Source organism: Lissotriton helveticus, chromosome 8, assembly GCF_964261635.1.
Source record: "Lissotriton helveticus chromosome 8, aLisHel1.1, whole genome shotgun sequence".
In the NCBI taxonomy this organism is placed as follows: Eukaryota; Metazoa; Chordata; class Amphibia; order Caudata; family Salamandridae; genus Lissotriton; species Lissotriton helveticus.
Window position 1 is genome coordinate 30,444,981 of NC_136069.1, and position 26,035 is coordinate 30,471,015.

At 42.0% G+C, this 26,035-nt stretch overlaps 1 protein-coding gene across 1 annotated transcript in view; it reads left to right on the forward strand.

Annotated features, from left to right (window-relative positions):
- Nucleotides 1–18,137, forward strand: part of LOC144773677 (uncharacterized) — a 121,551-nt gene extending 103,414 nt beyond the window's left edge. Inside the window, 4 exon segments of the mRNA XM_078658830.1 lie at nt 8,250–9,622; nt 9,696–9,920; nt 11,131–11,215; nt 17,980–18,137. Coding sequence (XP_078514956.1) covers nt 8,250–9,622; nt 9,696–9,920; nt 11,131–11,215; nt 17,980–18,137 — 1,841 coding nt within the window.
- The last annotated feature ends 7,898 nt before the right edge of the window (nt 18,138–26,035 follow it).

Here is a 26,035-nt window from a genome sequence, read left to right on the forward strand (position 1 = left end):
GAGTAAGCGCCATGTGTTATAACAGGAGTTCTCCAATGTTACCTATACATATATTTGTTTAAAAAACATCTATTTTACTGGTTTCATAAAATATAACTGCTAAAAGATAAGGTATATTTAAAAACGAGATTGATTTTATTCTTTACCTCCTAGACAAATCCAATGATAGACTTATCTTTGTCACAAATTATAGCTGTGCAAGTAATAAAATCAAGAACATCATTAACAGGAATTGGTCCCTGTTGAATGAAGGCACAGAGTTTAAGATTCCGAAGCCAATGTTCAGTTTCAGAAGAAATACAACATTCAGAAACAGGTTGGTTCATACATTTAGGGGAGACACAATGCAGCAACAACAAACCATCAATAAAACTCCCATACCTACAGGCAATTTTGCATGCTGTATGTGCACTAACTGTAACAGTAACAGTATAATGAAAGGCACAGAAGTGAGGTACAATGGTATCACCCACAAAGTACAAAGCTTCATTAATTGCAGGACAAAAGATTTGATCTACCTGATAGTTTGCCCATGTAACAAAGGTTACATAGTGGAAACCTCAAGAGAGATCAGGACAAGAATTACAGAGCATATGTCCGCCATTAGGACGAATAAAAGAGCAGCACCACTTGTAGAGCATTGGATTAACCACAAGCACACCATAGAAGATCTTCAGTGGTGTGGGATTGAAGTGACTAAACATAGTATCAGAGGAGGGAACCAAGAATTGAAAAGACGAAAAAGAGAACAATTTTATATGTCTCTTTTTAATACTTATAAAACTGGACTTAATAACAAAGAGGAATGGGAAAAACTGATTATTTAATATCCCATATTATGCCGGGATAAGTGTCGGTCCCTCAATCCTTACCTTAAAAATAGAGGTCTTTTTGGTTCCTAATGCATATGTCCATCAACAGTTGTGATAATATAAGAACACGGTGGACCATAAGCAATTAATCATTATCAATAAGGGCAACAGTGCTGTTCTCGATACGATTAAGACTGTTATAAGCTAATGGCATGATGGCACATACCTCTATATCGCAACTCATAACAACTATGTATACCGTCCAGATCGGACAACCAGAGATGAAATGTATTCCATTTGTCTAGGATATGTTACATTGGATGTGTATAATGAATAGAAAATATAGTGTGGATTGTTGTAAATTGACCTAGGCTTTAGCAAAATAATGTTCTATAGCGTGGAATAGTATTCACTTAGACCCCATTCCAAGATGGCCGCCAAAGACGGCATGAACAAGTGATATGATTGAACCATGTGAATCGTGACGAACGGATATCATTTGTTTTTTAATTAAGAAGACAGGCATAATTAAGAGATTATACTATTTCCAATTAAAATATCGGCTGACGATCCTAAATGACTGACGTATATTATCGAGTTGTTTTTCGCAATCAGCGTCTATTGTCTTTTGTATTTCCGGGTCATCCGCACAAATATTCTAAAATATAACTATACCCGCTAATATATCTCACATAAATTCACAAATAAAAGTGAGTAAGGTATATCCCCGAACGAGGAGTCAGGTGGATAAAGTAATGAATAAAGTCTTATCATTCGAACATATTACATTAGAGGAGTACTTCCGGGTTAATAAAAGTAGCGCCATTACATAGAGCGAATTTGGTCATCGCTAAAATCGTACATGATTAACTCGGAATGTTGGAACAGGGAGGCCGCAACGAAAACTGGAGGTAAGAAAGGAGACATTCTCACTATAATAGTACTATACCCCCTACAAGTAGGCAGAGGAATCGCATATTGTCGGAGAGCTCGGGCCACGTGTATCCTGGCTTTTGAACTAACTAAAATAGTAAGCCTTGATTATATAAAAAAAGATAGTCCCAACCTTTCTTTACCCCAGTAAACGTTAAGTAGGCCTGCCTAAATGTATAAATGAACGGACTAATGATTAACTGGTAACTCGGTTAAAACCATGTCCGAGCCTGAACATTACTTGAAGAGCGGATGTTTGTAAACAAATGTGGCACCGCTTTAGCGCATACGTAAGCCAATATAGTAAAATGGCTCAAACTCATATAAATAAAGTAGAAACTCAAAACCATATAGCATATTAATCATAGTAATGAGCATATATGCATGTATTGCTCTTACTAAATGTCTGCTATTTTCAAAGCTCCACCTGTATCCTTGTATCTGCAGGAGACAATTTTGAAAAAGTCTCGATACGGCATATACACTCTACTATCGACAAAGAATAAAAAAGAGGGTGAGTGTTTCTGCTTTTACCATCAGTAAGTCTAGAATATCAATGGACAAAAACATGTTTTAAAACTAAGGTCAATATTGTTCCATAGGTAGTATTCGGATGCCAAGAATACCCTGATTAAAACACAAAAATGGTGGTTCCAACATACCGGATATCTATTGTCTGCACTATCAAAAGGTAATGGATGACACCTAATGATTGCAAGAGACATAGTGAGGAAGAAGCTTTTATTTAACATCCTCTTACCCAATCTATTTTTTCCTAAAAGGCCTAAAATTTAAAGAATCGCGTAACAACTCATAAACCCAGTGGAAACATGCAATTGAGAAAGCAAATTCCAAATGACTTTTAATAAGGTACTTATTGGACAAAGAGCATTGATTACATTAGTATCATGTATATTATGGAATACTTTAAGTCTCATACTAGTTTGGGCAAAAGTGAAGATGGAGGATGTTTTAAACTGTGAAAATATAACTATGGATGAAGCCATGAATAGTAACTTAATTTATATAAAGGAGAGTGTAGCTTAGTGAATAGACTAATAGACTGGTTTTAATAAAAAATGCATATCTGTGATTTGATTGTGTTTTGAATTGTGTAGATGTCTAAAAATATTGTCTCCATTCTTGTAGAGATGTTATGCATATTTGTCCTGAAGAAGGTGAAAAAGTGACAAACACCGAAACGCCGCGTCGACTGTTTTCTTGTATTTTTATGTTTTATAAAATTATAAATTCTTTTTAACATTGTACTTGATCTCATGGTTTAATCCAGAGAATGACATATTTTAAAGGTGTGTAATTTGATGTACATTAGATTGTAACCGGATGGGAGGTAAAGAATAAAATCAATCTCGTTTTTAAATATACCTTATCTTGTAGCAGTTATATATTTTATGAAACCAGTAAAATAGATGTTTTTTAAACAAATATATGTATAGGTAACACTGGAGAACTCCTGTTATAACACATGGCGCTTACTCTACATCCATAGAACATGTGATTGAAACAGATTAAAAACTAGATAGGGTTCTGAACTTTTTCCATATCTCCTCCTCAGTGCCTCATGCCCAAAGTGTTCTCAGGGTCGTGTTATTCGGACTCCGCTTTCTCCTCCAGGATCTACTACTGCTGGGACCTGTCGCCTCCTGGTGGTGACAGTTTATTGTGGTGTCAGTTAGTAAGTTGTGGCTGCCATTTTCACCAGGGTTCCGCGGTTCGACTCGTGAGCGCTAGTCATTCACTGCCATGTGCGGCTGTCCAGCAGTACCTCCTAATGTCCGCAGTCTGCCTCCGCTGCGGGGTGTGCCCAGCGCAGCTATTAATTCTCGGCCGCCATTTTGGGTGGTCTCGCGACTCTGCCACCTGCTTCCTTTTCAGAGCCTCTAGGTGCGGTGTTCTGTTAGTGCTCAGTCCGCTCTGTTACCGCAATGATGTTGACAGTGCCTATGTCGGTGCCAGTGCCCTGGGTCCACTTCCAGATCGGGCCGCTAGTCTGCCTGGCCGGGTGCTCTCCCGCCCACAGCCCCGGGCACCGCTTCCGTCCGTTTACTGCCTCCTCCTTAAGTGTGGGGGCAACTGCTCAGTCAGTCAGCATTATTCTCTCTCTGCCCTGCGCAGCCGTCTGGCAGCACCTTCAGCGCGCCAAGGGTTACCATTGCTTGCTAGCCGCCATCTTGCTCGGGCTCGTGGCTCCGCAGTCCGAATCTCAGTTTATGTCTTTATTAGGGCGTTTCGCAGCTGGTGTATCAGTCACATTTATGCACCAGTGGTTCCAACGCTACATGCGCTGGTTTCAGTGCACGGGGTCCCCCTCTTTTGGGCAGGATGGTACTGGAGAGGGGATCACTGGCCGGAGCTCCGAATCAGGCTCACGTCTCCGTCCGCGTCAGGCCACGCCCCTCCAATTTGCAATAATCTGTTTATGGCTTGTATATTATAGCTCCGTATAACTATGGCTAAATCTAATTTAAATGCAGTTCCTTATACTATTTCTGTGCTAATGCTCTGTGATCATCGCTTACAATTGCATTCCTGCCTCTTTTTACTTCTTATTCATATAAGAAAACAAATTGAATATTTTTAACGCTGATATTTGTATTTCGTTGCTCATAAAATGCTAATACTTACATATATCTTTTTTTTGTCCCATAAGTGAAAGAAATCCAGATTAAAAGCAATGGTCAAAGGAATATCGTGGACACCAGAAATTGCGGTTCAACTTTTGAGACACTAACCCCCTGGAAAGTACAAAACAGTTTTTGGAGACTTTATTCCACTAAAGAAGCTCTACAAATGTTACCCATGTGCGCTCCCGGTGCAAACAGTGCTGAATTGGTAGCAGACGCCAATGGAATGATGTGTGTCTGATGAATGTGACGTGGTACCTCACAACAAAGAAGTGAGGATTATCTCACAAATATATTTTTATATTAACATTCAAAAGAACTCTAATCAATCAAATGACCTACAAATGAGAAAGGCCGCACAACTGTATAGAATGTAGAAAATCTTTGCAGGCTAAAGTAACTAGGATAACATCAGAAAATGTATATACTGGACAGCCGCCATGGATGAATCTACTTGGAATTTGGAATTTGGAATTTGGAAGCGGATTTATAGAGCGCGTAGCTACCCTAGGGCGTCCCAGCACTGTTGATCGACCTAGTTATCCAGAGGGGGAGGAAGACTAAGGGAAGAGCCATGTTTTGAGTTGTCTACGGAAGGCCAGGAGGTTGGGTTCTCTACGGATGGAGATTGGCAGGGAATTCCATAACTTTGGGGCGTTGTATGAGAACAATCTTCCTCCAGAACGGGTCTTGTGGATCCTGGGGGTGCTGGCCAGGGAGAGGGCGTCTGATCTCAGTTGCCTATTGGACTGATGGGGTTTGACGAGAGTGCTCAGAATCGGTGGACCTCTGCCGTGCATTATCTTGTGTGAGATGCAGAGGGTCTTAAAGGTAATCCTTTGATGCACTGGAAGCCAGTGCAGGCTTTTGAGGGCTGGTTTCGCTGAGCATTTTGACTCGGTCCCTGTTAAGATTCTGGCCGCCGCATTTTGGGCACATTGTAGTCTATAAATGACCGAGGCGGGGGCTCCCAAGTAAAGGGCATTCCCATAGTCCAATCTGGAGTTTACTAGGCCCTGCATGAGCAACTTCCTAGATTGGAGGGGGATTAGATGGAGGACCTTCCTCGCTGTCTTGATGAAGCCAATGCAGGTACCTGCAGTTTTTCTAGCCTGAGATTTGAAGTTAAGGTCTTGGTCTAGCCAGATACCAAGACTCTTGACTTCTGTTTTGGGGGTGGGAGGAGGGCCCATGCAGTCTGGCCATTTGAGGGATGGCGGTAGATTGCGAGGGTTACCCAGGAAGAGGATCTCGGACTTCTCGCCATTCAGTTTAAGGCGTGATTCGCACATCCACTGGAAGATGTTTTCCAGGCAGGTTGCCAGGTTGTCTAGGCATTTATTGGATTGGTTGATGGACACCACTAGTTGTGTATCATCGGCATACATAACTGTTTTTATGCCGAATGGTGATGTGATATCTTCTAGCGGGGACATGTATACGTTAAAAAGTGTGGGGCTCAGGGATGAGCCCTGGGGGACCCCACACTGAAGCGGGAGTGCTTTTGATTCGACCGTGCCGTCAGACACTTGGAATGTTCTCCCTTCCAGGAAGGACTTGATCCAGGACAGGGCAGTGCCAGACATACCTACCATGCTGAGCCGATGGATAAGGATCGCATGGTCTACAGTGTCGAAGGCGGCACTCAGATCGAGGAGGATCACTGCCACTGATCCTCCTCGATCTATGATGGTTCTTGCCTCCTCGACCACGGCAAGTAAGGCAGTGTCTGTTCCCTGTCCTGGTCTGAACCCCGTCTGGGAGGGGCGCAGAAGTTTGTTGGACTCCAGGAAGAGAGACAGTTGGTGGTTAACGATGCGCTCGGCCATCTTGCTGATGGCGGGGAGGAGGGAGATGGGTCTGAAGTTTGCTGGTTCCAAGGGGTCAAGGTGAGGTTTTTTTAAGAGTGCCCTGACTGTGGCTTTTTTCCAGTTGTCTGGGACTATGCCCAGTGCTAGGGAGGCGTTGATGAGACTGGTGACAGGAGGGGCAATTGTGGGAGCGACCAGTTTAAGTTTACTCATAGGGGCTGGGTCAGATGTAGCCCCACTCTTAACTGATTGCAGAGTGGACAAGCAAAGTTCGATGGTAATCTGACCGAAGGTTTGGAGGCAAGGGGCATTTGAACCGGGGAGGGGGGTGATGGGAGACATGGGGGGGATGGGTGGGGGGAGGGAATTGAGGATGTTAAGAATTTTTGTAGAGAAGAACTCAGCTAGCTGGTTACATCTCGTGCCGGACGGGTCTGGCATAGGTGGGGGGACTGGGGTTTTGGTCAGGAGACGTACTATGTGGTACGTTTCTTTGGCCGAGTTGGCAGCAGCTAGAATTTTTTTCTCAAAGAAGGATGCCTGGGTATTTTTTATGCAGGTTTTATATTGTCTGAGAGCAGTCCTGTACTCGTTCTTGCTTTCGGTAGCCCAGTCTCTTCTCCAGAGGCGTTCAAGCCTTTTACATCGTTTTCTTAGTCCGCGCAGTTCCTGCGTGCACCAGGGGGACTTAGGAGTTCTCTTTTTACTGGGGAGGGGTTTGACTGGGAGGATGTTATCGAGGGATTGACTGATCCAACCGCGGAGTTGGGTATCAGCTCTGGAAGGGTCAGGGTCAAGACTAGGAGTAGTAGAGATGAGTGCTTGAGTCCAAGAAGTTGTGTCCAGTTTATGCCACGGGCGGGCTCGTTCTTGGGGAGGAATTTTAGCCAGTACTTCGGAAGGAAGTAGAATCTTAAACGGGATTACGAAGTGGTCTGACCAAGGGACCGGGAGGGGGGTGCTCGCTACTAGACTCGACACGTTGGTAAAAATTGGGTCTAGTCGGTGGCCCTTGGAGTGGGTGGGCAGATTACCTACCAAGTGGAGGTCAAGGGAGGCTAGGTCTTTTTTTAAATCTGCGGCGGAGTTCTCCAAGGGGTCATCGAAATGCTGTCTTCTGCATAAAAGGCAACTCTAACAACACATCAGAATATCCCTTCATGAGAAGCTAGCACAGAGCATTGTCATATAAATAAACATGGAATATGAGAGGAGTGCAGAATATGAGAAATTGAAAAAAGATCATAACTGTGCACTAAATGTGCTTTAAAAATGCCAACTAATGCTGTAATCCTGACTTAATACCAACGAGAAAGTAAATGAGAGAGCTAGAATGAAGAAATTATGCCTCCATGCTATTTACTTAGCAGAACACCTATACATAGTTGGACTATCAGTAGAAGGAATTTACTTAATTTGTCAAGGCAAAAACACTGGTCCACTTCATTTCAGTGCACAACTTAGCAGTTCTATTATTAATGCTAAGAATTTGAAATGTAGAGAGGTTATTTTTTATTTATATGTGTAAGTCAAATGTAGCTAACTTGAAAGTACTGACCTGGATAGACAAAGGAGAAGCCACAGGCATTTTCTCAGTATCTCTAGGATCTTATTATAAGGATGCAATTATTTAAACATAATGTGTAACTAATGGGGGAGGTGCACAGATGCGCTAAATGTGACAGATTTCTATTTAAATACCCATCTGAGAAAACATCAAGGAGATCTCCGCATATTAAGACAAAATAAATCTGCAGTGTTTACCAAGACTTTTATTAGAAAAAGACATTTGATGGCAGGCAAACAAAACCATACTGAAGAAAAAACATTTCAGTGCCTTGAATGTAAAGGTATTATCGCAAATGACTCTCTCATCGGACAAAAGTGTGGCTATACTGAACCAAGACCATATAAAAGCAAAGAGTGTGAGCAGACGTTCCTCACAAAGGCACATCTGATAATAGGTCATCAAACTCATACTGGGGGGAGACCATGTGAATGTTTTGAATGTGACAAGGCTTTCAATCAAAAGGGGAAAGTAGTACCACATCACAAAAATCACACTGGAAAGAAACCATATAAATGTTCTGAATGTGACAAAACTTTCACGCAAAAGAGTAATTTATCATCACATCAGAGAATTCACACTGGGGAAAAACCATACAGATGTTCTGAATGTAAAAAGGCTTTCAGTCAAAAATCAAATCTGATAAGACATCAGAGAATACACACTGGCGAGAAACCATATAAATGTTCTGAGTGTGACAAGTGTTTCATTGGAAAGGGCCAGCTAATAAAACATCAACGAAATCACACGGGTGAGAAACCATATGAATGTTCTGAATGCCAAAAAGCTTTTAACGGAATAAGTGACCTATCCATACACCAGAGAACCCACACCGGCGAGAAACCATATAAATGTTCTGAATGCCAAAAAGCTTTTAACGGAATAAGTGACCTATCCATACACCAGAGAACCCACACCGGCGAGAAACCATATAAATGTTCTGAGTGTGACAAGTGTTTCATTGGAAAGGGCCAGCTAATAAAACATCAACGAAATCACACGGGTGAGAAACCATATGAATGTTCTGAATGCCAAAAAGCTTTTAACGGAATAAGTGACCTATCCATACACCAGAGAACCCACACCGGCGAGAAACCATATAAATGTTCTGAATGCCGAAAAGCTTTTAACGGAATAAGTGACCTATCCATACACCAGAGAACCCACACCGGCGAGAAACCATAAAAATGTTCTGAATGTGACCAGACTTTCCAACAAAAGGGTGATTTATCATTACATCAGAGAATTCATACTCGTGAAAAACCATATAGATGTTCTGAATGTAATAAATCTTTCCGTCAAATATGTAATTTGATTAGACATCAGAGAACACACACTGGCGAGAAACCATATAAATGTTCTGAGTGTGACAAGTGTTTCCTCTCAAAGAGCCAGCTAATAATACATCAAAGAAATCATACCGGCGAGAAACCATATAAATGTTTGGAATGTCAAAAAGCTTATAAGGGAATAGGTGAACTATCCAGTCACCAGAGAACACACACCGGTGAGAAACCTCATAAATGTTCTGAATGCCAAAAAGCTTTTAAGAGAATAGATGAACTATCCATACACCAGAGAACTCACACCGGTGAGAAACCATATAAATGTTCTGAATGTGAGAAGGCTTTCAGTACAAAGGCCCAGTTGATAATACATCAGAGAGTTCACACTGGGACAAAACCTTATAGATGTTCTGAATGTGTGAAGGCTTTCGTTACAAAAGGACAGTTAAGGAGACATCACATGTCTCACAGCAATGAGACTCCTTACAAATGTTCTGAGTGCGACAAGGGTTTCAAAACCAAACTTCATCTAATGCGACATCAGAATGATCACACTGGAGGAAAAACAGTATAAGTGTACTGCTTGTGACAAGGCTTACACAGAAAAATATGGGTGGTTATTACACCAGACAAATCACAAGGGAAAGAAACCATATAAAAGCTCTAAATATGACAAGGCATTCATTCTGAAGGCTGAACTATTAGTACTTCAGAGATATCACACTGGAGAGACACCCTACAAATGTTCTGAATGTGACAAGTCATACATTCCCAAGAAAAGGCTGACAATACATCAGAGAACTCACACTGGAGAGAAACCGTGTAAATGTTCTGATTGTGATGAGATTTTCAGGCAAAATGATAATGTATACGCCCACAGAGAATCCACACAGTGGAGACACTACATGATTGTAATATCAAGAAAGAGGCTACCCCATATTTACTAGGTCTGGTAGCAGGGGGAAAGGAAACCAAGTATACTGTTGCAAAAGCAAGCTCCCACCCGACCTTAATTTCTTTACCTTTGGCTGTCTACAGCTCAACAGACTTAGGCATTTACCACAAATTGTCTCACCACATTAACTACTTTGATTCTTTTTTTATTAAAAGATTTTTTTATGATTATATTTTTCAATATTCATTCTTTTAATATACATGTTATCACAAATCCACAATTCCACAATGAATTGTAGACAAGAATTTACTATTTATAAACTGATCTCAGTCTTGATTCATGTACACCCTTCCACTTATTTGTACAAAATAAATTAAGTACAGACATGGATAAATAACATCCCCTACATTCATAACCCATTAAATGTACTCTCACACTCATACTCCATACTCTCACTATCACACTTACTCCCATACCAGCACCTCATACACAGATGATCAAACTAAGGGATGGAAACGTCCACCCTCTTGTGCTGTGTTGGAATCTGGGATATCACACAATCATAGCCGACGCACGTTTCAATGGACAGTCTTATTTATCTCCATCTTCTTCAGGGCTTTACATATGATTTAACAGTACATCGATAAATGACGGAGGATGAAAGTTGGGGGAATCTATACGAACAAAGACACAAAAAATATGGTGGAGAGACATTACACTTTGTTCAAATATTCACTTATATCCTTAATTTCATATGGTTACTATTCTCTTTAAGTCTCAACATGGTATTAACTCATGCTTATTTTGCCCCTAGGAGTTTTTTACATTTCTCCTTTACAGAATGCTAAAATATAACAAGATGTTATACATAAAATGCTTGTTTTGTTCTCTAAACTGCCCAATACATTATCATGTCAATAAAGGAACATGTGGGTCCTTACCAAAAACCAGTGCAGCTAATTCACAAATTACTCCAGCAATTGCGAACTCCAGTGAATGATTTATAAAAAAACGATTCAAGAGTGTAGAACGAGAAAATAAGAAAAAGAAGAAAGAAGAACACCACATAATTGTACTGAAGGTGACATGGATTACAAGAAAAAGTAATTTTTCAATTCATCAGAAAATCCCCACAGGAAGAAACCATATGTTCTGAATGTCACAAGGCTTTCATTAGCAAGAGAACGCTGATGATACATCAGAGGATTCACAGTGGTGAGAAACTTTATAAATGTTCTGCGTGTTCTAAAGCTTTCAGGCAAGAAGGTAGCCTGTCACATCATCTTATAAGTCACATGTGTAGATCCAGGGACAAATGAGACAATTTACTACAGAGAAACATGTACATTTACTAAATGTGAAACGCTTTCAAGGAAAAAGATCACCTATCACTCCATCTGAAACAAGATAAAGGAAATAAATGATATTACTATACTAAGGCCTGATTACAAGTCGTTATCCCCCTAATGAATAATGATACTAAGGGGTACGTAATTTATCAGGAGTGATACATAGCACCAATTATGAGTTTATGGGGAACAACATGCGGATTTTGGTGCTTAAAGCACCGGAATACTCATGAAACGGTAAATACCATATCTTTCCCCCGTTAAATTTGGCAGGATTGACCTACCGAATTGTAATAAAGTATGAGTTACTTAACGCATCCAATAAGTATTAGATGCGTTAGATTTCTTCAAACTCATAAATCTGAACCATGCATATACAAGGGTTAATATTACAAGTAGCATGGCAGTCACAGTGGACTGAAATAATATAAATATCCTGAATTCAGCAAAATATTCATTACAGAGATATCACTGATAATACCCAAGAGAACTCACCCTAGTATGAAACCGTATGCATGTTCTAAATGAGGCAAGACCGTCTTGTGAAAGTGTCCTCTCTCATGGCTCAGAAAGTCTAAATATTTTGCATTTTAACAAGAAATCCATTGAGAAATTATACCTGGTACAGAGCAGATGGAGGCTCGGGTATTAAAGAACCTTGCATGGCTACGGGAAACCATCCTTCATCTACAGAGTTACTGGCAACAGCAGTGACCTACTGTACAGCGTGGTGAGATGAGAGAAAGGGCTGACTTAATCATTATATGTGGACAGTCAATCTACATTTTAAAACTATTATAGAAGACACCCAGGAAGACACGCAGAATATCTGAATAACCATTTAAGCAACAGAGCATGCAAAAGCAAACAAGACAAGTGGGTGGAACTTATTATGAAAAGTACAAGATACTACAAAAACCTCATACTGATTAAAACAAAGGCCTAAACAGTTAAATGTGGTTATGAAAAGACAAAATAAAACAGAGAAATTATGGATGCTGGTGATATACCAGGTTAGTCGACTTCCTACTAGGTGATTTACCAAATGTGTAGAGAAAAACAAAAAAATAAGAAAAATATAGAATCTGCAATACAGGAAAGGTACAGCAGATGGTGGGCACTTTACCAGATTTTAGTTTTGTCACATATGCTAGATTACAGTATGGCAGGAACACTGGGATCACGAGCTAGAGAAAATCAGGAAATTACAGTTATTTCTAAACTGCTGTTTCACCACCACATTCTACATTTGAGTGATGTCAAATATATCACATAAAATGCGTCTCTGTACCTTAAAAATTATTGAAAATCAGCTTTTCACTTCAAGGTTCTACATATATATTTGTGAACATAAGTCAATTTTGGAGACATTATTGGATCAACAGAAACCTTTAATCGGATCTGAAAAACAATCTATACATTGATGAAGTGACTCTTTTCTTTTGCACAGGATCAGCAACCAGATAGTGCGACTGAACTATGGCCCAGCGATAGACCAGCTGAGTGCTACGGTGGAGTGGTGGGTTCGCCTCCCGCTCTCTGTAGAGGGGTGCATAGCCATTATTGAAATGGTAGTCCTGCCTCAGGTTCTCCATGTATGCAATAAGCTTCCCATTCCATTAACAAATGTCTTTTTTGCCAAAATACAGACAATATTGACATACCTCATTAGAGGGTCAAACATGTCAACATTGGTTGGAACACTCTCATACTTCCATATGAACACGGGGATTCAGGGTTCCAGATATGCAACTTTACTATCTAGTTGCTCAGCGTAGCTATTCATAACACTGGTATCGTTCAGATGCCTGCATACCCTACGCAAAACCAGAGAGGGACTTAGTAGCCCCCTCGCTGATGGTGGCCCTACTTCTGATTAAGCGACTGCAAGACCAGAATGACATCCAGACTGTTTCCACTACATGCTGGGCATGGAAGAGACTACTAAGGAAGACAGGTGGCACGACAATTTATTTCTCAGCAATTCCATTGACGGCAAATTTTGGGGTACCTATCACAATGGAACTCCTGGTTCCCTGCGTAACCTCCACCGATACCCATTGTGCACTTTTGAAAACCTCTTCCCAGGGTGCCATGCATTCTCCCTAACAGAAGACCCACGGTTTCCAAATGCAACTTACATGGTTCAGTTTGTCCTGACTAAGCTTCAAGCAGCACTTAAGGACAAGATATCAACATATCCGCTTGAACTGGACAGCTTCACACCGCTTACACTGCTCATCACTGACACAGCGGTATACCACCTCAAATCCAGACTATATCGTGCATGCCTGGCACTTATGCCAACACATGACAGCAGAGTGAGGGCAGCATGGGAAACAGACTTGAGAAACCCACTTGTGGACAAAGTCTGACAAGAATGCTGCACACAAACCAAATTAGTGTCCTGCAACCTCGGACATAAGACATAAATTCCATCGGAGGGCATACACCACCCCAGCATTGATGGTTCACACAGGGTAATTACCTCCTTCCCGCCTAGCACTTGACTTAAGTTTGGGATAAAGGGGAAAACGGAGATTTAAACAATAACAAGAATTCAACATCACAACCCATCATCTTCACACAGGGAATACCCATTTCTGGAAAGGCCACAAATGTCGCACTCATGTGGCGGACTTTGCACATTTGTCTTGGGCCTGTGGTAAAATTACTCCATACTGGAATAGCATCTTTGCAGAGCTTGCACAAATTACAAATTTGCACATAACATCTTCCCCATTGGTGTCACTTCTCAGACATGTTGCAGATATATCTAAAACGTGCTTAAGATTTGCGCTACTACTAGCAGTAAGAGCAGTAGCCTTGCGCTGGGGTGGTAAACATCGGAAAACTGGATCAAAAGTTTAATGAACTGTGACACAAATAGTGAACTATTCACTGAATCAACAATCCCTTACATCCAGACAAAAGATATTTGGCAGCCCTTGCAGGACTACTCAAGGAAACTGGAAGCAAAAGCCGACACCCAACACTCAAACACACCACCAACACCTCAATTAACAGGGTGAGGTACACTACAAGAAGCAAACACTACACAGCGCAAGTCACACAGAAACATTCTGATATTGCACTAACACATAACCCCCCGCCCCCCTCATTGTGTTACATGGACCCAGTCGGGGCACACTCCAGAATATACATGAAAGATGTGATGCTCTTTTTGGGAATCTTGGGCATTCTATTACTGTACCATGAATTGATATGTATGTTTGATACCATGGACTTTTAAGTATAAGGTTGTTAAAAAAAGACCAAGCTCGGAGTTTGGTCTAATCATCAAAAGCTGGAGGCGTGGAGCCAACAGTTTCATCTGAAACTAAAAAAGGACCATAGATCAAATTACAGGAAAACCTCTTTTAATTCTTATATTTAACATTCCCCATGTTCCTACATTATTGAGGCCTGACTGACTAGTGCCATACCATGAAACTGTGCGGTATAGAATAACTTAAGGGTACTTATTGCCATATCGTACAAATGCTCAAATAATGGTGCCATGAAATGGGAAGTGTTTAGGCCTGCAAAGTGCTATCCAAATTTATCATACAAGTGGAGCACCTCCCATTTCTGCCTGCGTCTTAAAACCATACTGTGTTGTCCAACTTACTACAGCGCCACTTCTGGATTTATAGTCTTCCGCTCTCAAGTTGCTGAACAAAAATGTATCATTCACTGCAAAGAGATTGGCTTGTATTGTATTGTCTAAAAACATACAAACAGAACCATAAATAAATATAGGTGGACGAGCCGTAAAAAAAAGTGATTATTTTCTTCACTTCAGGGTCCGATACAAAAAGTCTGAGGCACACAGCGGGGAAAGATATCTGGGACAAAGAAATCTGAAACAAAGGGACAGATCTGTTCCTGGAAAATGGTTATAAAATGAATATTTCCCTCTTTTCATTCTTCCTGAGCGTTGTAGCTATAATGATTGTCGCTGGAGTGAGACTGAAACATTGGACCTCATTTATGAAAAGTGACGCATCGCTGCGTGAAAACAGAGATGCGTCACTTTTCATTGGCCCTCCTTGCGACACCAATGATGTGTCATATTTACAGTACGGCGCATCATTGCGCAAGGAGTTACAGATACGTCAGTATTTCTGACGTATCTGTATGGCGTAAAAGTGACGTGTTGCTGGAGTGTGTCACAAAAGTGACGCAACTCCAGCAATGTGTCCTTTCACATGGGGCAAGCCCCATGTGAAAGGGCCTGCATCAGGCTTATGCCTGCTGTGAAGCAGGCGTAAGAAATTGACGGATTTGCGTCCTAGAAGTGGCATCCCTTCTAAGACCTTTTCTTGCGTCAGAACGCCCCCGCATACATTATACCTGGCGCAGGTATAATGTAGCCCAGGGGTTTACAAAGTCATGCATCTACCTAGATGCGTCACTTTGTAAATATGGTGCAACAAGGCACATTTTTTACGCTGCTGGTGCATCACAAAAAGTGACGCATCGGCGGCGTAAAAGTGACGCACGGCCTCATAAATGAAGCCCATTGTGTCTAGTAGATGCAATGGTCATCTTAGAGACTATTATTACATTTGCTGAGCTTGCTCTCTCCGGCTTGAAGATGGATTTATGGTACTCACATTTTTGCAACAGAAATATGGGCTCGTGCACAGCCTTTTCCAGGAGAAGCGTGGCTCAGTGGTTAGAGGCGGCAGACCCGGAAGCTGAGATCGGCCGTGGACCAGGGTTCGATTCCCCGCCTCGGCGGGTCTCAGGCTCAAAAATTCCACAGACTCGACAATTCTCGCTCCGGTGCCTACTTGACTCACGGGGTCACACTCTGCGACTCTGGGCAATAGCTTGCTTAATCTCCACTACGGCCCCTCGTGGCGGGATGCCTGGCTTTCACCTTGTGGATACCCTGCCGGGGTATCTCACAGGGGAATACCAGGACGGGTTCCCTAAGCAAGCGCCTTGATACCTTCGGGTGATACGTGCGCTATATAAGTCGCAATACATTTACATTTTCTTCCAAATGTTTGGTTGGATAAAGTTGATCTGAATTTGATGTGCTACTGGGGTATCGCTCATTGATCGAGAGCGTGGTAAATCTGAATCTGTAGTCCAGCTCAAATTGGGTTGGATCCCCCGGTGCACAATCTTGGCCTCTAAATCTATAGAGGATCTTTAAGTATGAGTTTTATAAAATAAACAGTAATCAAAGTTTTTGCAATCCAAATTGTTTTATTAGATGAACTTGAATTCAGTCCATTATTATATAATCCTCATAATACCATCATCATTATCCTTTTTGAATTTCCGAAATCCAATGCATTTCGGGCTGATTCCCTTGGTCAGGAATCCCTGTAAAGTTGAAATGAAAAAATGCAGTGAAGCATGGGAGAAACCATTTTGACGTTCATGCAGTATGATTCAAAAAATAAAATCTAATATAATTTTTGCACACACTCCAAAGTGTACAAGTCACCATTTTAGTGCCCATTGTCTGCATCTATGTCTTTCTTGTTTCATTCTAAACTACTGGTTTCCACAAATGTCATCAAATACCTGATGTAGACATTGTAGAATTCACAAATTGTCACAGATGTAGGTCTCGATCACCGAGGATGCTAGCCTACTCAGACTGTATCATGTCTGTCATGGAAGGCCACAGAGGCCCTGGCAGAGCAATTCATGCTGAAAGGGCTACGCCTTGTGGCTGCATGGCAGATATCTCAAAAGAGCACACCAAGATAGAATGCCACTGTTGTTGCCATGCTCCTGGTGGAAATCACCTTCACCCTTCCCTGGAGCAGTCGCTTGCCTTGTTGTGAAAAAAGGTAATGCAGGCTGAAGGCCAATGGGCTATGCCTTGTTTGGTCAGGGGACAACCTTCTTCACAGCTGTTCAAAAGACTGCTGTTCTGATGAACATATGTCTCTTGTCCAGTAACGTTGCTGTAAGAGAGAAACAGTGGTCCCAAACCCCGCATATGCAGAAGCTATGTCTTCATGAGCTGCCGTTATTAAAGCGTGTCTGCGGTTGAGGTTTGGTGTCAGGCGATCACCAACCCCAGGAATGGTTACAAAGGGAACCATGTCAGTAGTTAACTGGTAAGTATACTTAGAAGGAAATCCTAGGGGAAAATCAGTTTCTTCCCGACATGCGGCAATGGCAGCCAAAATGTCATCCTCAATTTTAGTCATAGAACGCGTATTTGTGGCTACATTAGTCGTGGCTACTGCTGATTTGGCTGCTTCATCAGCCATCAAATTACCAACAATATATGCTCCAGCACGTTGATGGCCCAACGTATGTACATGTGTAATTGGTAGGCGATTTCTAAGATCAGCAACTTTAACCCAAAGCATTTCATGTTTTAATGTGCTGACTTTTGAATTCCAAAAGCCATTTTGTTTCCCAAAAATTGTCATCGTAAGATTGCACACAATACAAAAAGTCACACACCACAAGGGCGAGGGACTCAGCATCAGAATGCTCGAGAGGGAGAAGCAAAGCTCTCAACTCAGCCAATTGTGCCATACAGTCACCCAGGGATTGGGTATGAATGATACTGGAGTGGAAAACTCCATTGGCCGTATTGCAAACAACAATAGCACAAGCTGCGGAATATGCCTGCCTAGAACCAAAAGCATGTTGTGCTGACCCATAAGTTTAAATGATGGTTTTATACTGATCAAGATGAAGAAGCAATGAAGGTAGAGGGTGAACCTTTTTGTATCGAAGAAAGTCTTATATCTGAAAAGATGGATCAAAAACAAAGGAAACATCAACAGAAGTCAAAGAAGCAGCCCATGGAATCCAAGGGGAATGGCTTCAGAATTAGGAACCGCTTCTAAGGCAGGCACAGGCAAAACAACAAAGATGTGTTTACCTGAGCAAAAGGCCGTTCTTTGAAGATGGCCATTGGTACTGCTGTAAAAAACAAATCATTAGATGAAAAGCGCATCTAAGAATGGGTGTTTAGATGACATTTATAAGCAATCAGAACTGTGTCCCCCTCATTGAATGTGACATAAGTAAAAACCAATTGCACCCCAGGACTATCTGGATGACCAAAATAGTAGTGTTAAGCCTGGTCTGTAAGAACTACGTAACAAGTAGATCCGATTGTAAATCGCATCGGACAGTAGTATGATCTGGAAGCCATGAGGAAGTGGAAAACTTTGGATCGATTAAAGCTTAGAGAGGTTTAGTACATTGGGCATATTCAGGAATGTAAGTTCTGCCAAAATTTAAAATACCAAGAAGAGACTGCAACTTCTTGAGGGAAGATGGGGAGTTGCAATTGTGCACACCTCTCCAAGAAATGAGGTACCAAACTTCTACCTTCAATTATTAATTCATAACCAAGAAAAAGAACAGCAAGAAATGCAATGCAAGACTTTGCAAAACTGAACTTGCAACATATGTTCAGCGAATTGCATATTAATGCAATCCACTTTCGCCAAATGCGGTGAGGTGGATGTCATCGACATAAGACAAAGCATCAGGATCAATGTCATGTAAAAGGGGTACAATTCATACCGCAAAGACACAGGGGCTGTTCTTATATCCCATTGTGAATGAGTAGACCAATCACAGCTCTCAGGAGCCAAGTTGTGACTGAAAAACCCGATAGGAATGTTTAGCATAGTTTAAAGCTCTTTAAGTACGATATTATTAATCAGGGCCATACTGTGTGTTCTGCACCACAGAAGTGCGTGTATGACTATTCAAATGTCTATAATCTAAGACTACGCGATAAGAGCTGTCCGCTTTCAAAACCGGAAAAAGAGGATTATTCATAGAAGAGATATAGGGCTCAAGAACACCCTGATACTCCAGCTGAGTGAGAATGTCTCTAACGGGTACTTTTGCATCTCGTTTAATTGGATATTGCGGCCGTGGTTGAGGGCTAGAACATATCAGAATAACGGGCAGAATCCCTATCCCAACCAATCTGGGTGGGGTGTAAGGCAGGAGTCAAAGCAAGGGTCCACGTAGAAGCATAAGCATGCTGCATCTCCTCATGGGCAAGCTGCAAAAAAGATTGGAGGACAATATCATCCCCTCGAGAACAGTCGAGAACCAAAAAATCCCATTAATGGTGCGTTTGAAATCACCTTCAATCTGAATATCCAAATTATAAAGGCGATCAAGAGTTGCAACGCTGGTGCCCGCCCTCTCAACTGTAACAAATGTAACAGTTGCTTTCGCCTCCAGAAACTGGCGAAGTGTCTGGCGCACTATGGTGACTTCTGCCGTGCTGTCCAGGAGGGCTACCGCAAAAACTTTTGTCCAGGAGAAGGGTTCTCACCGTCTGGGGGTTCTCACCATCAGGAGCATATTTCGCCATCAAAGCAGCAACCTTCTTCTTTTCAAGGGGTGGCCATGGGGGCAGCCTTTGCCCCGGATTTGGTGATCCTATACATGAGTGACTATGAACAACACTGCATCTTCTCTCCTCACAATCCCTACCGTAATAACATCTCTGAGTACCGTCGCTATATAGACGACATTCTGATCATGGACGTTGATGACTACACACAGGAGATATACTCCCAACTGAGAGATGGGGTGAGCTATCGGCCGATAGCAACCAATCCGACAAAGGAGATCAGACTCCAGATCGCTGCCATCACGGAGACAGGGAAGGAGGCAGGTTTTCTCACTGAGAAAGAATGTCTGTATCTGAATGTGAACCAACCGCGTATCCCTACCATCTATGTCCTACCCAAGGTCCACAAGAACCCTACCAAACCACCCGGACGACCTATCATATCGGGCTGTGGTTGTCTCCTGGAGCCACTTTGTAAATATGTGGATGTCTTTTTGAAACCACTGGCAGAAGAAACGCCTACCTACTTGAGAGATACCATGCAGGTGATTAATCTTGTGGATCAACGACCCTTTGACAAAGATAATCAATTACTTGTCACAATGGATATTGTGTCATTATACATGAGCATCCCCCAAGGACCAGCACTGACAACAATACGGAGAGCCCTGGCATCAAGACCACAACCAGAAGAGGTCCCCACAGAATTCTTAATCGACTTACTAGAGATCGCAATGATGAAAAACTTTTTTGTATTCCAAAATAATTTCTTCATGCAATGCAAAGGGGTGGCCATGGGGGCAGCCTTTGCCCCGGATTTGGCGATCCTATACATGAGTGACTATGAACAACACTGCATCTTCTCTCCTCACAATCCCTACCGTAATAACATCTCTGAGTACCGTCGCTACATAGACGACATTCTGATCATATGGACAGGACAGCAACATGAACTTGATTCTTTCACACAATGGCTCAACACCCAATCACAGGACATTAAATTCACCACCAGCAGCAGTAATGTGTCAATTGATTTTCTGGACATCGCATCAAGGAACGGAATGGAGTGTTATATACTACACAATACAGAAAACCAACTGAGCGGAACACGCTGTTAAGATATTCAAGTCATCACACCCGGGCCCTACGTGACAACTTACCCTTCGGTCAGTTCCTCAGGATCCGAAGGAACTGTACCTGGAAGGAGGACTACTTTACCGAATCTGATGAACTTATCTCCCGTCTGATTGAACGAGGCTACCCCAAAAGGTTGGTCAAAAGGGCACGGAAGAGGGCATGGTTCAGCGACAGAGACACTCTGCTTGTACCAAAAAAACGCAAAAAACCCAGACGACAGGATGATCTGTGTCATGACCTACTGCAGCAAAAGCAATGAAATACGGAAGACAATCAATAAACATTGGAATATCGTGTCTGATGCGATTGAAATGCCGAATCCACCGATGCACGCTTTAAAAAAAGCTAAAAGTGTCAGAGACTACGTAGTCTGTTCCATGCTGGCCAGCCCACCGGTTCCCACCATCCAAACAATGTGGAATCTACCTGTCACACTTGGGAACTACAAATGCAGAAACTGCAAAGCCTGTGCAATGTGTCTAGAAACTAAGACAATCACGCACAATAATCGGTCTATCACCTTGCAATCATTCACAAACTGCAACAGCAATGGAGTCATCTATGCTATCTTCTGCCCGTGTGGCTCCATCTACATTGGCCAAACTAAGCAAAAAATAAAGAACCGCGTATTGCAACACTGCAGCAGAATAAGATGCCAAACGGCAGGGGCACCTTTGGTAGACCATTTTCTAACTAACACCCATGCACCTGAATCCCTCAAGTGGGTAGTCATTGAGAAAATCACACTGGGACCACGGGGGGGGGGATCCTAATTCAATCATGAACATCAGAGAGTGCAAGTGGATGCAGTCCTTTGACTCCGTCCAGAACGGACTGAATGAACTGGATGCCACATTTGCCCAGATGGCTTTGATTAACCCTGACTAACCCGGAATAACATTTAGTCCCTATTACACAGTCTTAGACGCATTGAGGTGTACTTTCCGCTTCTATGTGAACAAAATGACCATCATGTAACACAGGGACGTTGTATAATAATTGTGGGGTCTTTGCTTACATATGTCTGAACTTTTTTTTGTGTATACATATAATTTCATGTGAAATCATGCAACACAGTGACGATGTATAATAACTGTGGGGTCTTTGCTTTCATATGTCTGCAATTGTCTATATGCATAACAAGATCGATTGCATTGGTTTTGATATATCTCGATCATTCACCCCTCTAGTTTATGAGGTAACAATAAGGTTTCCCCATCTTTATCGATAGTTTCTTGCGTGTGACCCTTCACCGCTCGATCACGTTTACTGTAAGAACCTTTGCCGGCACCAAAGCATCTTTTGCCTCACTCCCATAGACTACAGCGAGAACTGTCCCCTGATTGGTTGGCTCAGGACGAGCCTCCCAACAGTATCTAGCGTCTGCACCTCGAGGCGGCGGAGTTACAGTCCGACAGCCGATCGTGCGTGATGTGTAGAGGAATACTGTGGTGATGATTAGGTAAGCCTAGCCCCCCGACCCTCTGTAACACCCAGCTTTCCGAGTTTTAATATAGAATACGTCCTGTTTTTCAGTCATTTCTCACAGTTAACGCATACGGCGAATTACAGTCTTTGATATGGGTTACCTTACCGACAATGCTCTGCCTTTGTTTTTAAGCCGACCCGATGTATAGTCACTATCTATGATACCGCTTACAGGACTACATGGGCGTTGTACCACTTAGAACTCAGGCATGACCCCCTTCTTAAGGTGTTAGACTTAACCGGTTCGTTAACATTTTTGCAACGACTGGATGTGTTTCGTGGAGCGCCCATTTCATTTTATTGTATTTGAATACCTGACACATTAACCAAGCCACTCTTGATAACAAGGCAGAGAGGGAGGTATGTGTTTTGTGCCGCGCTTCACCTATTAGCTAGATATAACATTTTCCTATAAGGTTTTAACTCGACGAACTCCAGGAGACCCTTAAATGCAATTATTCAATCTCATCTTTTAGAACCACCGGGTAAGTGTGACCTCTGGCGCACCCCCACGGCCATCGTCGAACAGACGACCAGTTTGAATAAGACTAGCAACAGTGACTGGAAGGCGACTACGACCCAGTAAGTGCCCCCTTTGTTAATTTCCTCAACCTAATTGCACACAGGGGATGTCTCCCCATGCACCCCAATGTAACATCGATCCTTCTAATCAATTACAGGTTTCATATTCTTCACCATAGGAACCCATGATGGTCCTATCCCAAGAGCCATTGGATTGCCATACGTAAAGTATGTGTTTTATCTTCAGATCAGTCCTAGTGTACCAATGATCCTTATCAATAGTTCGATGCATTAATTTTAATTGTATTATTTATAGGCGCTCCTGTCCTTTCTGTGTCCTGAAGAAGACCCCAGCATGAGGTTTCCACTAACCCTTAAGTCAGGGGTCGAAACGTAGACCAGACCACATCATCCCTCTAAACATAGGAGAGATTTATGGAATAATACAGATCCTATGTAAAAGAGCGATACGGAACTATTGATCCAAACCAGACTGTAAAGGCTACACTGATTTTCACTGTGATTGTTCTATGGTCACAACACCTTTACCTAGTCCCCACCTATATCCCATCACACCCATTCCATCTTACTACCTCCTTTCCTTGATCACCATGAGCGCGTTGATATACCACAATTTAAATAATATGTGATGATTATTGACAATTACAAGCTATCCATATGAGGAGTTACCAATAAGTTGATTTCTACTCTTTTGTTTGCAAATTTTCTTGATTCAATGAAGTAATTGATATGCTTGTTTAAACGTTTGTTTTGATTCAACAACTCCAGTTACCTATTGATACCAAGTATCCAGTTAACTATGTGCTGAAATAAAATATGCACTACAGTATTGGACTGTCTATAATTTGTGATAGTAAATGTTCATTTGTGACATTTGATGTTTTGAAAAGCAATAGACTCTGACCACTTTATACGTACCTGTTATTCTTTTGGAAAGCGGCTCTATATGGAAGTGGTTCCTCCCTCTTGACTTTAGTGTCAAAAAGGAACTGCATGTCCCATTTAGGGTGCACTGACTCGCCTTGCATGCAATCCTGTTGACCACCTCTGTCGTACTGTTGATCAGATGATTCCTGAAGGGAAAGAGGAGAAGGAGGATCAGGAACCGGAAAATGCTCTGGAGTCTTAATTTTAGTGCAATCACGCAAACCATAATGTCACTCAAAAGCGGGCTTCTGTTGTTGTTGTATAGATTTATCCAAAGACTTCTTAGGAAAAAAAGAAAAGAAAGCCCTAAAAACAATTTTGTTCAGAGCAACGCTTAGCCCAGCTTAGCCTTACCCAGTTCCTTTGCTCCTTTCCGGCTGACTCGGTTGTTGTGTTTTGCGGTCAAAGCGCCCTGAGACCTGCAGGTGAATTGGCGCTATACAAAACAACAATAACAATAACAATAACAATAACAATGACTATACTTTTCAAGAATAGGTTTGCCTAGAGCTTGCACAGATGGTCTGGACCCCAAATATTTACGACCCAAAGATGCATAAACATCAGAAATAATAACAGGCAACTCGCGCACACGATTGGTAATGGCAACTGCAGAAAGTTGCGAGTCTATAATCGTGGACGCCGCCTCACCTTTAACATTAGAATCATTTTGGAGAATACAGAAAAATTACCCGCTAGCTTCATTCCCAAATCTAGGGCAGGACCTGCCCCATGTTCATTCTGTGCATGTTTGAGAACGTTTGGAAGAATGCTCGTCCGGGGGGTGCCATAACAAAATACATACACTGTAGCAAACACTGTATCCCAGGTGTTGCAGTCGGCCAAGCGGAGGGACCAGATGACTAGGTAAACACATAGTAAGGATCCAATGCTTTTCTACAGGACCTGTAAGAGGAAAAGCATCAAGTGGACCGCTTGGGTGTACAACAAGCGTACATCCGCCACCGTAGTGGTGGCATAATGTGGATACATAGTAAAACCTGCCAAGACAGGCCAGGCGGCACCATTAATACTTAAGGGGCCCATGCGATAGAAGCAAGAGGATGGGGAACGGCACCATTAAACCAAATCTGGTGCAATAAGCTGCAGGAACATTGGCTACAGTGTAAGTGTGAAAAGTATTATAATTTGCATCAATAGTGCGGAATGTAACCCAGGAGTAAAAAGAACCTTGAAGCGGTATTCAAGATCTGGTTTGACTACAAAAACAATGGGAGACCCCGCATTGGGGACTCCATACTGTAACAAGTGTTGAGTAACCGCTGCGCGGCAATGAGCTGGAATCACAACCAGTTGAGCCATATGCAGATGTAAGGGAACCTGCAGCCACCCCAGGCCCTGCAACTGGTGATCCCCCACACCCACAGGAGTGGACGTACACACATATTACCAGGAGGTGAGAATGGCAAGACCTCGGCCACTAGTAGCAAGAAACGCTGAACCTAATTTCCCGAGTGTGTGCATACCTTTCACTTTGTGGACTATTCCTGGACAGGTTTGTCTTTCCAATGCCGGAGTATTTTGGACATTCAAACTATGGTTTCATTCAACATAACTGACTTCTTCACTTTTTGGTTTGCTTTTTAATTTTCACCCTATTTAAGTTATTCACATTTAGTTCAATAAATTCACAACTCAAAAACTCATAAACTTGTGTTGTATATCTCAAATCTACCAATGCAAGTGTTTCTATACAATGAAAAAAATGAAAGAATTAAAAAACAAAATAGAAAACTTTCAAGTAGGTAATGTTATTTTCAAGTTCCCAACCATGACCCCCCAAAAAATATCAAAACACACAAGATGATGGATGGAATGTTGCACATTGGCAAAACATTCACCCCCAGTCACAGATCTGGGTTTAATCCATCGTTATTTTGCTCACCACACCACCCCAAAAAATATACCATTCAATCATCTATTGCTATGTTTATTCTATTTGACCAATAATTGCCTGTCAACATTTTCTCTTCTCTAACATAATAATCCATACAGGACTGTAATGCTCAGTGCCATTTTTCCTTCTCATTTTCAGTTCCAGACCTTGGCAACATGGAAGAATGGAATATATACAAAACAATAGGATTGAATAGGTAAAATATAATGTAAACAGCTGGAGATAGATATTCTGGCTCACACAAGGACTCCTACATCAATAGCATCAATAGAGAAAAACATGGCAGTACTAAGACTTTGTAGACACAGGATCATTCAAGTCGACTTTTCCAGTTGCTTGTGGAATGTCACAACCAAGTTTCAGTTGTATGCCACACAAAATATGTCCTACAGTGATTAGACACA